The 15,169-nt window shown below is 42.7% G+C and overlaps 1 protein-coding gene across 8 annotated transcripts in view; it reads right to left on the reverse strand.

Moving 5' to 3' along the window:
- Ccdc170 (coiled-coil domain containing 170) overlaps window positions 1–15,169 on the reverse strand; it is a 93,981-nt gene that overhangs the window by 59,984 nt on the left and 18,828 nt on the right. For 7 of the 8 annotated variants that reach the window (XM_070011090.1, XM_070011089.1, XM_070011093.1 and 4 more), the window contains 3 exons: window positions 13,482–13,738; window positions 10,182–10,326; window positions 8,551–8,736 (listed from right to left, as the gene is read on the reverse strand). In XM_070011090.1, coding sequence (XP_069867191.1) covers window positions 8,551–8,736; window positions 10,182–10,326; window positions 13,482–13,738 — 588 coding nt within the window. Of the gene's footprint in view, window positions 1–8,550; window positions 8,737–10,181; window positions 10,327–10,569; window positions 10,626–13,481; window positions 13,739–15,169 lie in introns of those variants that run through there. The other variant, XM_070011094.1, reaches the window with a different exon arrangement.

The following is a 15,169-nucleotide window of genomic DNA, read 5'->3' on the forward strand; positions in this document are numbered from 1 at the left end:
AATTAAATGTGAGTCTGCATTAAATAATGAAGCCATTCAAGGTTGGTGTTTTGAAAACAGCATCAGTTACTGTTCCAATGTTGCTAATTATTACAAAGCTCTACCCAAAAACTGTCAGAAATGTGATGACTATAGTTATCATGATGGTAGGAACTTCTAACAGGAACCTAATTCCTCCAATTCTAAATCAGATCTACTAAACAAAAAGTCATCTGGCTAATAATACCTACCACAGTTACGATTAACAAATAAGCCTAGAAATTTCCACAAAAAGAGTACATTCAGTGGAAATGTGAATAGACATTTGGTATGAATATCTAATGAAACTTATTATGCACATGTGAGGTTTGAACTCAGGACCCATTAGATAAAAGTTAGATTTAATTAGATTAAATCCCATTTGATTAAATCAGATTAAAATCAGATCTTCAACATGATGGTTTTAGTCATAATTTTTATCTAGAAATAACTGCAAAATATGCTATGAATATAATTGCTTTTTTAAATTAACTTCACATGGTTTCAAAGAAGAACACGTTGCTTACACAGAAGGCTAAGATCTGAGGATTCTGGTTCACCATCAATCCTGGCAAAAAAAAAGTCCATGGACTCTTACTTATGAACAACTAGCAAAAAGCTGGCAGTAGAGGTATAACTCAAGTGGTAAAGCCTAGAGCAGAAAAGCTAAGCAAGTGCATAAGATCCTGAGTTCAGAAGCCCCAGTATGGACATGAAAAATAAAGGAGGAAGAAGAGGATAGAAAAGAGGAGGAGGAGAAAGAGGAGGAGGAAGAGGAGAAGGAGGAGGAGGGGGAGGAGGAGGAGATATAAGTCTTTTACCCTATTTATTCTCATTATGTACTTTAAAACCAATGATTCACACCTGTAATCCTAGCTACTCAGTAGGCTGAGATCTGGTTCAAAGCCAGACTGGGCTTTGAAGGTTAAGAGTCCATAAGACTCTTATCTCCAATTAACCAGCAAAGAGAAAAGAAAAAAAAAAATAAAGCACACATACACAAAAAGTCGTTAAGTAGAGCTGTGGCTCACGGGGCAGAGCAAGTGTTAGATCAAGAGCTCAAGGTCAGCACCCAGGCTCTGAATTCAAGCCCTAGTACCAGACCCAAAAAAAAAAAATTAAAGTTTACTTCTGTGGTTTCTAATACTGAGAGTTCAGACATGTGGTTTATGATTAAAATTTTTCTACTCATTCTTATCATACTTTATTTAAAAAAATAAGAATGAGCAAATGATTAGAAATAAAGTGTGCATGCTTTGGGAAAGGCTGGACAGGCGCAAGTCCCCAGCACACACAGGAAGCCGTTGGAAGGTTTGGAGTTCTGTTCTAGGAGGAAATACTGCGGGAACTGGAACACTTGTCCTGCACAAGTCTCCCAAGGATTCACAGGCTCCCTCATCAAAGGATGATCAGCTTTGTTCTGCTTAAACAAGCCTATGACACTGATGATAAATGAGCAGACCTTGCCCAAATCTGGGCTGGCCCAGTGTGATCGTGAACTTGAGAGGCAAGAACACACTTAAGGCTGAAGTTCTCACCACTGTTTAACTCCACCCTGGTTGGGGATGGCTTTCTCTGCCCAGAGGCCAGTGTGGGCCTGAGCTTCAGGGCAGAGCTGATGAGATACTGCTCTGGTCTGGTCACGCCGTGCCTGGACGCCATGACACTGCCCACTGGCACTCTCATGAGAGCCATTGGCTAAATGGAATGGACTCTGCCTGGCACCCTGAGATTCCATGCATAATTCAAATTATTTTGGAACCAGTCATGTTGAATGCTGCTTTAACTAATTTTAAAGTTTTAAAATGAACCTAAAGACAAACCATCGAGGACTTAATTATAAAAACAGACTAGAACGCAATCCCACACCATGCAAATATAATTATAAAAATAAAATCTAAGCCGGACGCTGGTGGCTCATGCCTGTAATCCTAGCTACTCAGGAGGTTGAGATCTGAGAATCACAGTTCAAAGCCAGCCTGAGCAGGAAACTCTGTGATACTCTTATTTACAATAAACCAGTAGAAAACCAGAAGTGGCTCTGTGGCTCAAGCGGTAGAGCACTCATCTTGAGCTGAAGAGCGCAAGGACAGCTCCCAGGCTCAGAGTTCAAGCCCCACAACCAACCAAAAAAAAAAAAAAAAGATAAAATAAATAAATAAATAAAACCCAACCCGGCACCAGTAGCTCATGCCTGTAATCCTAGCTACTCAGGAAGCTAAGATCTGAGGATCAAGGTTCAAAGCCAGCCCAAGCAGGAAAGTCATGAGACTCTTGTCTCCAATTAGCCAGCAAAAAGCCAAAAGTGGAACTGTGGCTAAAGTGGTAGAATGCCAGTCTTGAATTTAAAAGCCAAGTGAGAGCTTGTAGCACTGAGTTCAAGCCCCAATATCAGCACAAAAAGTCATCAAAGCAAAAAGGACTGGAGATGTGTCTCCAACAGTAAAACTCTTGCACAGTACCAGGGGAGGAGGAGGGGAGAGGGAGAGGGAGACGTTGGTTGTGTAAAAGAAAAGCTCCAGGAACGTTAGAATGAACTTGTGACTTTAAATGAGCATCATTATTCCATAATACTGTGAATTTCCAGAAATTAAGTAATCACTTAATCACAATCAAAAAAAAAAAAAAAAAAAAAAGAACCTTGGGGAAGGGAGGGAGGGAGGAGATGGTAGGGGGAAAACAATGGAGAGGGTAACAATGTTCAAGAGGAAGTGTACTCATTACCTCACTCATGTAACTGTAACCCTCTGTATAGTATCTTTACAATAAAAAAATTTAAAAAAAATTTAAAAAAAAAGAAAAGGGGTTGAGATACGATATGTAAATTTCACTTCTGCTTGAGTAGGCACAGTGCGTACTTTTCTCAAAGCTGGAGTTGTTTTTTTGTTGTTGTTTTGTTTTGTTTTCAAGATAACCACAAGAAAGGACACCAACCTTTGATAGTTCTGAAAATATGAAATCCTAGCTGCTGAGAAGGCTGAGACCTGAGGACTGCAATTCAAAGCCAGCCCGGGCAGAAAAGTCCATGAGACCCTTATCTCCAATTAACCACCAAAAAGTCCTAAGTGGAGCTATGGCTCAAGTGGATGAGTGCTAGCCTTGAGAAGAAAATGTTCAGGGACAGTGCCCATATCCTCCGTTGAAGTCCTAGTACTGGCATAAAGGAAAAACAAAGCCATACTTAGGCACATGGGGTACAGGTCAATGGTAGAACACATGCTTAATGTGTATAAGGCTCTAGGTTCAATCCCCAGCTCCAAAAAAAATTTAGTGAACTACTAAAGCTTTCCACATAATATATTTACCATCTCTGATAAGTCAAGTAGATTTTATTAAGGAAAATTTCATAAAGTAACTGAAGTAGACTCATTAAGCAAACCAGAAATCTGTTCTATAGAAACTAACCCCTTAGCCTGGTGGATATTTCACTGCCTTCATCCATCTGGACTTTCCTAACAAACCTAGTTTCCTACCTCAAAAACAGAGCCACAAAACCATCATGAGACTCTTCGTGAGGCCATTAACATGTCAGTAAAAACACTTGATGGGATTTTTCAGTAGTAAATCTTTAGAGGTGCAGTCCCATGAATGAGTACTTTATTAAAGACCTCAAGCTTTTACTGCTCATGTTTTTACTTTACGATTTTTATTGTTTTGGCAAGAACCTCAAATCACAGTGAATGTGTTTCCAAAGTCTGAACAACATTGTCTTGATCATTTCCAAGTAAAGACACTTATATAAGAAAAGAAATTCTTTGTAGTTGTTTGGTACAAAGGGGTTGCAATTCATCATGTCAAAATAGTTTCTTACTTCCTAATGATGTATTTTATGGACAAACATAAAGATGTATTTTATGGAAAAATATAAAATTCTTCCTAATTTCCAAGTCTTAATAATTGAATTAAAACTTAATATGAACCTGGGCACCAGTGGCTCATGCCTGTAATCCTAGCTACTCAGAAGGCTGAGGTTTGAGGATTGTGGTTCAAAGCTAACCCAGGTAGGAAATTCCATGATATTCTTTTTCTTTTTTTTTTTTTTTTTTGTTGGTCGTGGGGCTTGAACTCTGGGCCTGGGCGCTGTCCCTGAGCTCTTCAGTTCAAGGCAAGAGCTCTACCACTTGAGCCACAGCTCCACTTCCATTCCATGATATTCTTATCCCCAATAAACTATTCAAAAAATCCAGAAGTGGTGCTGTGGCTCAAGTGGTAGAGCTCTAGCCTTGAGCAAAAGAAGCTCAGAGATAGTGCCCAGGCCCAGAGTTCAAGCCTCAGGACCGGCAAAAAATAAAATAAAATAATTTTTTAAAAAATTAGTGAGTTCCTCAAGAAACTAATCCCTCCCAAACCTAACAAACCAATTACTAAATGGGCAAGCGAACTAAAGAGAGACTTCTAAGAAGAAGAGATAACAATGGCAAAGAAATACATGAGGAAATGTTCACCATCCCTGGTTGTAAAGGAAATGCAAATAAAGACAACCCTGAGATACCACCTTACCACAGTCAGAATGGCCCACATCCACAAGTCAGCCAGCGACAAATGCTGGAGGGGATGCAGAGAAAGAGGAACCCTATTACACTGCTGGTGGGAATGTACACTTATACAACCACTTCGGAAAGCAGTCTGGAGGGTCCTCAGAAAGCTAAATATTGACCTCCCTTATGACCCAGTCATACCACTTCTAGGCATCTATCCTGAACAACAGGAACCAGTATACAAGGACACGTGCACCTCCATGTTTATTGCAGCACTGTTCACAATGGAATATTATGCAGCCATTAGAAAGGACAAAATAATGGCATTTGCAGGGAAATGGATGGAGCTAGAAGAAATCATGTTGAGCGAGCTAAGCCAAGAACAAAGAGACAAATGGCACATGGTCTCCCTGATAAGTGGATGTTAAATCCAAAAGGTAAGGTGATATGACAAAATTAACAAGACTTAAGAAACAAAGGACTTCCACTCATCTGGTAGAATCACTACTAAATAACCCCATGCTGCTGATCACATGTATGGTATATATGTGTACACCTCAGGGGAAAAACAGTGAGACCCATCAGCTGCACTGGACATTGGTCAAAATGAACTAAGCAATTTAATGGCAGCGATGGGAGGGAGGAAACAAGTGGGAAAGAGGGAACAGCTAACCCTATGCAAAACAAAAGAAATGTACATATCACCCAATGTGGAAGAAATAACTGTAGTGCAAAGCTCATAGAACTCATAAATGTTATAGACCCTGATAGACAATTTGCCCCATGGAGGTTAAAATGTGATTGTAACTTTAACTAAGCATCCCTATCCCACAATACTGTGAAATTTGGGAAATTATGTAACCACTTAATCACAATGAAGAATTAAAAAAAAAATTAATGAGTTCCCACTCAAACTCTTCTGCCCACACAAACGCTTCTTCTGCCCCTCACGTCCTACATGCCTGCTCAGCCAACGAAAGGAGCGGCCAGGGTGGTGCTTGCATAAGCCGTCAACAAATCAGTGCAGAGCCCAAGAGCTTCTCTGGGCTTCTCTTTGGGGTCTCCCCACTCTCCTTTCATGGTTCTTTCACTGTGAAGTAAGGTTTCTCTGTTTACCCTTAACATAAGTGAATGAATAATTTTTTAAAGTGACTGTCTCCTTTCTCCTCCCTCTTTCCCCCTCTCCTGTCCCTTCTGTTCCCTACTTCTCCCCCTCCCCCTCCCTCTCTTCCGTTATCCATCCCCTCCCCTACCCAGGTGAGAACCCAACAAGAAGACGGGCCTCTCTGAGCTAGGCCTCCCCAGAACTCAGCCTCCGCCGCACCCTGACTTCGGACTTCCCCAGAACTCTTGCCTAAGCCCTGTTCTGCTTTATTTTTTGCCTTGCCGGGTGTCAAACCCAGGGCCTCATGCATGCTAGGACGGGGCTCTTGCATTGAGCTAGACCAAAGACCCTGTGTGGTCATCTGTTATGCTAACACAAGCTGCCCAGGACATGTGGTTGATAACCATGATACAATCTTCAGCTCTTTTCCCAAAAGTGACATGCCAGAAGAAGAGGCAGCCACAGCTCCCCACATCACTACAGCCAGCCAAGGTGAGGAAGGCGCCGCCCCACCACGCCGGCACCACGCCCACCGGCGGCGCCCCGCCCACAAGCCAACGCCCCGCCCATCGGCGGTGCCACGCCCACACGCCAACGCCACGCCCATCGGCCGCGCCACGCCCACACATCAAAGCCACCCTCCTGTTCAGCTTGGGAGAGCACGGGTCCTCCTCCCTCTCTCTAACCGGAACTCCATCACCTTCTCCAGCCCCCCCCCACACTTTTCTCCAGTGTACTTTTATTAACAAATTGCGCCAGTTCACTTCTGCTTTTGGAAGTTGGTTGTTATTACTAATCCAATAATTGGTTTCTTTTCCACAAAACTTTAAGGAACATAATTAACAGATTAGACGGCATTAAACATACGGCAGTAATTTTCATGCTCAAACAGATCTAGTTAACTGAAAATGTCAAGCAATGCATGTGTAAATTAGGAATAAGACTCCTTTTGGTCAACACTCCTCAGAATTTCAAAATGACGGTCAGGTGTGGTGGGGCACACCTGTAATGCCCACTACTCAGGAGTTGGAAGTAGAAAGGTCACGGTTCAGATCAGCCCAGGCAACCCCAAGACCTTTCTGAAGTAGAAAGGACTGGGAGAGGTTCGAGTAGTAGGGCATTTGCTTGGCAAGCGCAGGGCTTTCTGTTCAAAATCCAGCACTTCCAAACACAGTTTTTAATTTTTATCTACTTGGATCCCAGCAGGTCTTCTAGGATTTGATTTTATATGACTCATTAAAAATTATATAAGATTATTCATGGCAGCCTTACTAATAATGATACCATATATAGTGTACCATTTTATACTATATAAAAATGAATGTGTTATATATTAGATGAGATATATTCTTTTCTGTGTGTGCCAGTCCTGGGGTTTGAACTTGGTGCCTGGGCACTGTCCCTGAGCTTTTATGCTCGATGCTAGTGCTCTCCCACTTGAAACACAGCTCAACTTCCAGCTTTTTTGGTGGTTAATTGAAGATACAAGTCTCAGAAGCTCAGCCCCCCCCCACCCCGCCTCCCAGGCTGGCTTTGAACCATGATCCTCAGATCTCATACTCCTGAGTTAGCCAGGATTACAGGCATGAGCCACCAGCACCCAGCTGAGAAACATGCTTTTATACATTATATGCATGCATGTGCACACAAGAGTTCCAGAAGGATTTAAAAGAAACGAATTTCCTCAGAGGAGAAATGTGTGCTTTGAGAGAGGAATGGGGGAGAAGTGTTCACTGTGTACCGTTTTTTTTTTTTTTGGTTTTTTGGGGTTTTTTGTTTTTTTGCCAGTCCTGGGGCTTGAACTCTGGGCCAGGGAACTATCCCTCAGTTCTTCAGCTCAAGGCTAGTGCTCTACCACTTGAGCCACAGCACCACTTCTGGCTTTTTGTGCTTATGTGGTGCTGAGGAATTGAACCCAGGGCCTCATGCATGCAAGGCAAGCGCTCTACCACTGAGCCACCTTCCCAGCCTACTGTGTATCTTTTTTTTTTTTTTTTTTTTGGTCAGTCGTGGGGCTTGAACTCTGGGCTTCGGCGCTGTCCCTGAGCTCTTCAGCTCAAGGCGAGTGCTTTACGCTTGAGCCACCGCACCACTTCCAGTTTTCTAGTGGTTTCTTGGAGATCAGAGTCTCACAGTTTCCTTCCCGGGCTGGCTTTGAACTGAGATCCTTAGATCTCAGCCTCCTGAGTAGATAGGATTACAGGCGTGAGCCACGGGTGCCCAGCCTATATATCTTTTAGACATTTAGAATTTTTTTGGGGGGGGGTCCAGTCGTGGGGCCTGAACTCTGGGCCTGGGCGCTGTCCCTCAGCTCTTTAGCTCAAGGCTAGCGCTCTACCACTTGAGCCACAGCCCCACTTCTGGCTTTCTTCTTTTTGCTTATGTGGTGCTAAGGAATCGAACCCAGGGCCTCATGCATGCAAGGCAAGCTCTCTACCACTGAGTCACCATCCCAGCCTGAAAATTTTTTTTTTTGGTGTCTTGTCCTGGGGCTTAAATTCAGGGCCTGGGCACTGTCCCTGAGCTCTTGCATGCAAGGATAAAACTTTACCACTTAAACCACAGCTTTACTTTTTTGGGGGGTAGTTAATTGGAGGTAAGAGTCTCACAGAGACTTTCTTGCCTGGGCTGACTTTGAACTGTGACCTTCAGATCTCAGCCTCCTGAGTAGCTAGGATTACAGGTGTGAGCCACCAGCTCCCAGCTACATTTAGAATTTTAGATCTTGTAAATATATTACTTATTTGTTTACATGAAAACAGCTATTATTAATTATGGTACACACACACACACACACGCACACACACACACACACACACACACACACACACACACACACACACACACACACACACACACACACACACACACACACACACACACACACACACACACACACACACACACACACACACACACACACACACACACACACAGAGCATGCTGTACCTGCTTCAGCCTGTCATTCCCGTCCATCCAGCAGGCAGATTTTCTCTGCTCTTCCTTGACTTCCGATGCCAGCCTCATGATCGTCTCTCTGTTAGCTTTTGCTTCCATCTCATGGGCATTTACTGCCTCTCCAAGAGTAACCACTTGTCCTCGCAGAGATGCATTTTCCTCGCACAGCTTTCTAACCTGAGCACAAAGTAATTATAACTAAAACATTAACACTTTCCTCTGTCTGCGCCGCTCAGTCCATAGCCTGGTAGTAGAGCCTATTCTGATAAAAAAAAAAATATTAAAATCATATCCCTCCATAGATCCAAGCAAAGGCAATCTTGAAACTCAGCTTGTTAGGGGCTGACTCGGTGATTAACTAAAAATTATGCACCAGGTAGACACAGGACAAGGATGACAGGAAGGAAGTTGAAGCTCCCAGAGAAAGCAACAGCCACAAGCATCAGAAAGCATGGGGAAGCACTGGAGGTGGCGGGACTGTGTAAGGAGGTGAGAACCAGCACTCAGCCCTTCCATTCCCACCTGCTCCCGCTGCATGCGCGGAGCTATTGGCATGGTGACATGCAGAGAACACAAGACTGCTTATCAAAGGTAGCCTAAAACAAGCCGTTCACTGGTGGCTGGTACCCGTAATCCTAGCTACTCAGGAGGCGGAGATCTGAGGATCAACGGTTTGAAGCCAGCACCAGAAGGAAAGTCTATGAGACTCTTACCTCCAACGAAACAGAAAAAAAGCTAGAAGTAAAACTGTGGCTCAAGTGGTAGAATGCCAGCTTTGAGCAAAAAAATGCTAAGAAACAGTGCTTGGGTTCTGATTTCAAGACCAAATACTGGCACATAAAATACTTAAAGCACACATAGATACGTAAACAGACAGATAGGCAGGCAGGCAGGCAGGCAGATGAAAACAAACAGAAAAATCCTGGATACTTACATTGAGGGCTAAGATTATCAGGGCATTTTGCTTCCGGTGTTATGTATTAGAATTATCCACTGGGCATATTTATAAGATTCTCAGGGAAAAACAATAAATATAGGGAGATTCCTAATCTTATCCTTATATTAATAAATATTCCTCAAACAACACATTCCTGATTTTGCGATTGCATTTGGAACTAACAGGGGAAAAAAATGTCCCAAAGACACATTAAGATTAATTCTTAGCCTGGCACTGGTGGCTCATGCCTATAATCCGAGCTACTCTGGAGGCTGAGCAGGAAAGGCTGTGAGATTCTTATCTCCAATTAACAACCAGAAAACTGGAAGTGGAGCTCAAAGTAGGAGACTGCTAGCCTTGAGAAAAAAAAAAAGCTCAAGGATAGTATCAAGGCCCTGAGTTCAAGCCCCGTGACAAAAAAAATTAACTATTAACCAATAAACAAATGCATATGGCAATGTAAATATATCTTAGGCAAAGTAAGTAATACTTGGAGAGTGATCTCAAATAACACTTATGAGGGACGTTGGAAGTAAAGCTCAGAGCGGGTGTGGATAATTCCTGCAGGGAATGTGTGCTGTCCTTAGGTACTATCCCAGCCTCCTGCCACCCCTAGACTCAGCATAGCACTCCTTTTCCTGTCAGAACCGTGTATTGATCATCTCTTTCATCTTCATGCAAACACCTTTGAAATGAAATCTTCTTTCAGTGCCTCCTCGCGCTTCCTCTCTGGATCCAAGCAATCACAAAGTTGAGTTAGAAATTCCTCGTGTCTCCTGCAGTTCTCTGAGGCTTCTTTCTTAGTCTCTTCTTTTTCCATTGAACACTTCCTAACGAACAAATAATACCGCAGAAGTCAGAACTTCAGCAATTTGTGGGAAATCATTGTCATTTTCAATACAATAGTTTCCCAAACCCAGTGCAAATTATTGTCAGCCAAGCCCTGCTAGGAAGGGAGAAATGCAGAAGCAATTTTCTGCCTTCTTCAGGAACCCTCAAGGCACCTTAGACTTAGTAACAGGAGGGGAGATGTAGGCTCAGTGGTAGAGGAGAAGGGTTTCTAGACTACGTACAGACTCTTCCTCATGTGTAGGGTCAAAATCCACATAGCTCCAGGTTTCCACTCAGGGCTCAGGGGGAAAGAGAGAGGCACACTATTGGTACCCGAGGAGCAACATTCATTTATCTGTAAACGCTCCACAATGATTTACAAGGGTGACATATATCAGGAACAGAGGATGGACGATCCCATATCTGGAAGAGATGTTCAATGACTGGTAAATATCATTATGAGCAGCTAATACCCAGAATCTTTAAAGAATATGGGAAGAACACCGGAATGGCCTGTCAAAGACAATTGGGAGACTTCTGTCCTATACTATCTCATTTAATTTTCAGATAGGTCTACCGAAATTGTATCATACGTTATTAATGGTTAAAATGTGCAAGGCTAAGATATCATGAAAAAATAGACATACATTAGAGGGAAATTTCAGAAATGTGGTATCACTTTTTCAATATCCTAGGCAATAAGCATGATTATGGCTTTATCTTTTTCCCCATGGTGAGTGTTTACTGCAAATTTTCCCTCTATTCACAGAGTACCGAAACACATTGACTGCATATACTCAAAAGCATATCATCTTTCCATTTAGAAAAAAACATACAAGGGGCTGGGAAGGTGACTCAGTGGTAGAGTGCTTGCCTTGAATGCCTGTGGCCCTGGGTTCCATTCCTCAGCACCACATAAGAAAAAAGAGAAAAGCCAAAAGTGGCTCTGTGGCTCAAATGGTAGAGAGCTAGCTTTGATCTGTAGAGCTGAGGGACAGCGCCCAGGCCCAGAGTTCAGGCTCCACGACCGGACCCCCCCCAAAAAAAAGAAAGAAAGAAAAAAGAAAAAAACATACAATAAAGAAAAGGATGAGGGGGCTGGGAAGTTGGCTCAGTGGTAGAGCGCTTGCCTTGCATGCCTGAGGCCCTGGGTTCGATTCCCAGCACCACATAAGCAAAAAGAAAAAAGCCGGAAGTGGCGCTGTGGCTCAAGTGGTAGAGCACTAGCCTTGAGCTGAAGAGCTGAGGGACAGTGCCCAGGCCCAGAGTTCAGGCCCCACAACTGGACCCAAAAAAAAAAAAAAAAAAAAAAAAAAAAAAAAAAGAAAAGGATGACATTGTCCAAAAAGAAATGTATTTTGTTAATACTTAAGTATCAAATCACTAAGGCAATAATGAGTTATTGATCTTAACCCAGGCCCCTGCCCCTTTTTTTTTGGTCAGTCATGGGGCTTGAACTCTGGGCCTGGGCGCTGTCCCTCAGCTCTTCAGCTCAAGGCGAGCGCTCTACCTCTTGAGCCACAGTGCCACTTCCAGCTTTTTCTGTTTATGTGGTGCTGAGGAATTGAACCCAGGGCCTCATGCATGCAAGGCAAGCACTCTACCACTGAGCCACCTTCACAGCCACACCCAGGCCCCTTGAGCAATATGCTAATGATTCTTTCCTTTTATTAGAAGATACCTTCAGCTTGCTGCTTCCTCTCCTGAGGAAAATAAACATTTAAGGATGCTTTCAAAAGCTGGACTCTCTTCTGGAAACAATATGAATAAATACCAGCTCAAATGGCACTTTCTCATTCCTTCAGTAAGACAGATAATTAGATAGATAGATAGATAGACAGACAGACAGACAGACAGACAGACAGACAGACAGACAGACAGACAGATAGATAGATAGATAGATAGATAGATAGATAGATAGATAGATAGATAAAAAGAAAAGCTAAATGCATGTTTATGTTGTCACAGTTATCACTGCACATAATATGTTTTATTGTACTGGGGTTTGAACTCAGGGCCTCATACTTGATAGACTGGCACTGTCCTATTGAAGACTCTGGTAACATTTACCTATCATCTGTCTGTCTATCATCTACTATGGTCTATCTATAAATAAAGCATTATGGAACCAAAAAAAAAAAAGAGAAAGAAATGTACTCATTACCTGACTTATGAAATGGTAATATCTCTGTATATCACCTTTCTAATAACAATAAAAAATTAATCATAAAAAAAGAAAACTCAAAAACAAAGAACCAATATGTCCCTGAGTTCCTGTTTTTAGCAAATGGAAGGTAATATTTACTCAGCATCTTGGGCACAATGAATGCTATTGCTCTTGTTGGTTTGTTTATATCATTCAGACATTAACCCTAGGATTGCAAGCTTATGTCTCCATTTCAAAGGTCTCTAAACTACACTCACTTCTATTTATATTTCATCTGACCCAATAAAGTTTCAGGAATCTGCCCATAACCACATATATGTATCTCCTGTCAAGCCCTACCACCCGCCATCTGTATGCACATGTGTACACACACACACACGTGACAGTAAAGTCATATATATTAATGAGATATATTTTAGAGGCAGGCAGCTCCCAATTTTGCCTCAGTGGTCATCTCTTCAGAACTAAGCATGGTAATCTAGGTTTCCTGAGATCTTTGCCTAAATTGGGCATCAAACCTAATGAGGAATGTTTGGGGTGGTCTGGCTTCCTGGTACTTTTATAACTAGCTTCTTTTTTTGTTTTGTTTTGTTTTTGTTTTTGTTTTTTTGTTTGTTTTTTTTTTATTTTATAACTAGCTTCTTAATAACTGCTTTCTTCTGTGGACTTCCGACCACCTCAGGGTTAAATCTCCATTTCCACGAATGCACACTGTAATCCAGTTATGAATATCATCAGCATGGTGAGTGCTATAACCAAGCCTATGACAACAATCTGTTTGTTAAGATACTTGATGTTTAGAAAGAACTGAGGAAAATTGTTCAAGATTGCAAAGGTATTTGAGGCCAATAACTTTTTTTTCAGATTGGGTTTCAGGGCCAAATAGTACACAGCATTCAAAGCACATTCAAGGACAGAAACTAGTGGCTGTCAGAAATGAATGTGGCCACTAGGCTAAACTACGAAGCTTAATGGCGCCATACTTACTGTAATTGCTCCCCCAGTTCTGTGACTTTCTTCATTAGTCTCTGGCTCTCCTTGGTTGCAGTCTGAGCTGTGATTTCTATCCTGCTTTTAGAAGTGGAAAGTGCTGCTAACTCTTCCTCCAGCTCATGAACTCTGTCTCTCAACGAGGTGACAAGAGATGATTTCCTGGCATTGCTTTCTTTGTAACTCTCCATCTCAGCCTTTAGTTCTTGACAGCAAACTTCTTTAGAAAGCATCTTAGAGCGGAGGTCTCGAAGCTAATATGAAAAGGAATAGAAAGAGAAAGAAAGAAAATGGGTGTAACTGTGTACCATATAAGAAAGCTGAAACCATCTTACTTCTATCCCCAGTGCTGGTGGTTCGTGCCTATAATCCTAGCCATTCAGGTGGCTGAGATCTAAGGATCTCGGTTTGAATCCAGCCTTGGCAGGAAAGTCTATGGGACTCTTATCTCCAATTAACTACCAAAGAGCTGGAAGTGAAGCTGTGGTTCAAATGATAGAGCACATTCCTTCAGTGATAAGTGTAGAAACAGTACCCAGGCACTGAATTCAAGTCCCAATACTGGCGCACAAAAAAAGAAAAAGAAAAAAATTCTCACTCTTTTCTTCATGACTTAATCCAGCTTCCTTTTCTTTTTCTGCCACTTGTATTTGTATAAGCAAATAGAAAATTGCGTCTTTTTTTTGTCAGTTGTGGAGCTAGAACTCAGGGCCTAGGTGCTATCCCTGAGCTTTTCCTGCTCAAGACTAGTGCTCTATCACTTTGAGCCACAGTTCCACTTCTGGTTTTCTGGTGGTTCATTGGAGATAAGAGTCTCACAACCTTTCCTGCCGACGTTGGCTTTGGACCAATCTTCAGATTTCAGCCTCCTGAGTGGCTAGGATTATAGGCGTGAGCCACCAGCAACTGGCCTAGAAAATTCCATCTTAATAACAGACTTCATACTCTTCTTCAAAACAAAATGAGCAATGTCTTGGGTCAACTCACAAAACATGTGTGGGGACACTGCTCAAAGCCTTACAACCCTTTCCAGTGGTCACCAATTCTCTGTGTTCTCATGTTGCTACTTTTACTGCTGAGAACCAGCAGTTCAAGGAATCAACAAGCCACATGGTTTGTGATTTGATATTCACAACCTTTCCCAAGTAAAGAAAGACTGTCCAGCCAATCACCGTGCTCCCCTCACTTTCTGAGCCATCACTGTGAGCGAGAAGAAAACTAAACCCAGGCATGGCATGGGCGGCTCACGCTTGCAATCCTGGCTATTCAGGAGACTGAGATCACACACACATACACAGAGTATCAGCTCATCATTCAGCAGGTCCCAGCAGCCTCAGGGACAGTACTGGTCATCTCCCAGGCCAGCGTGGACTCCTCAGACCTCTGGGCAATCAGCCAATGCCTCTCAGGAGACTCAAACGGCCCATGGACCCCAACCTCTTTCCAGAATTTTCTCCAGCCAACAGAACTTCCCTAGTGAAGGAATTCAGAATTCCCTTGTAAGAGCTCCAGACTTCGAGTGATCCACCTTAAAGGAAGATATTCTAGAAGAAGCTGGAAATTTCTCCAGACAGCTTCCACAGAGGCCCTCAGATGCCCCAGACTGCGAGGAGGCGGAGCTTCTGGAATGCAGGCACTGCCCGCTTCTACAGCCTGGCAAGGGCAGGCACGCCCCAGGAGAAGAT

Source organism: Dipodomys merriami, unplaced genomic scaffold (genome assembly GCF_024711535.1).
Source record: "Dipodomys merriami isolate MVZ:Mamm:240054 unplaced genomic scaffold, mDipMer1.0.p SCAF_8, whole genome shotgun sequence".
NCBI classification, from domain to species: domain Eukaryota; kingdom Metazoa; phylum Chordata; class Mammalia; order Rodentia; family Heteromyidae; genus Dipodomys; species Dipodomys merriami.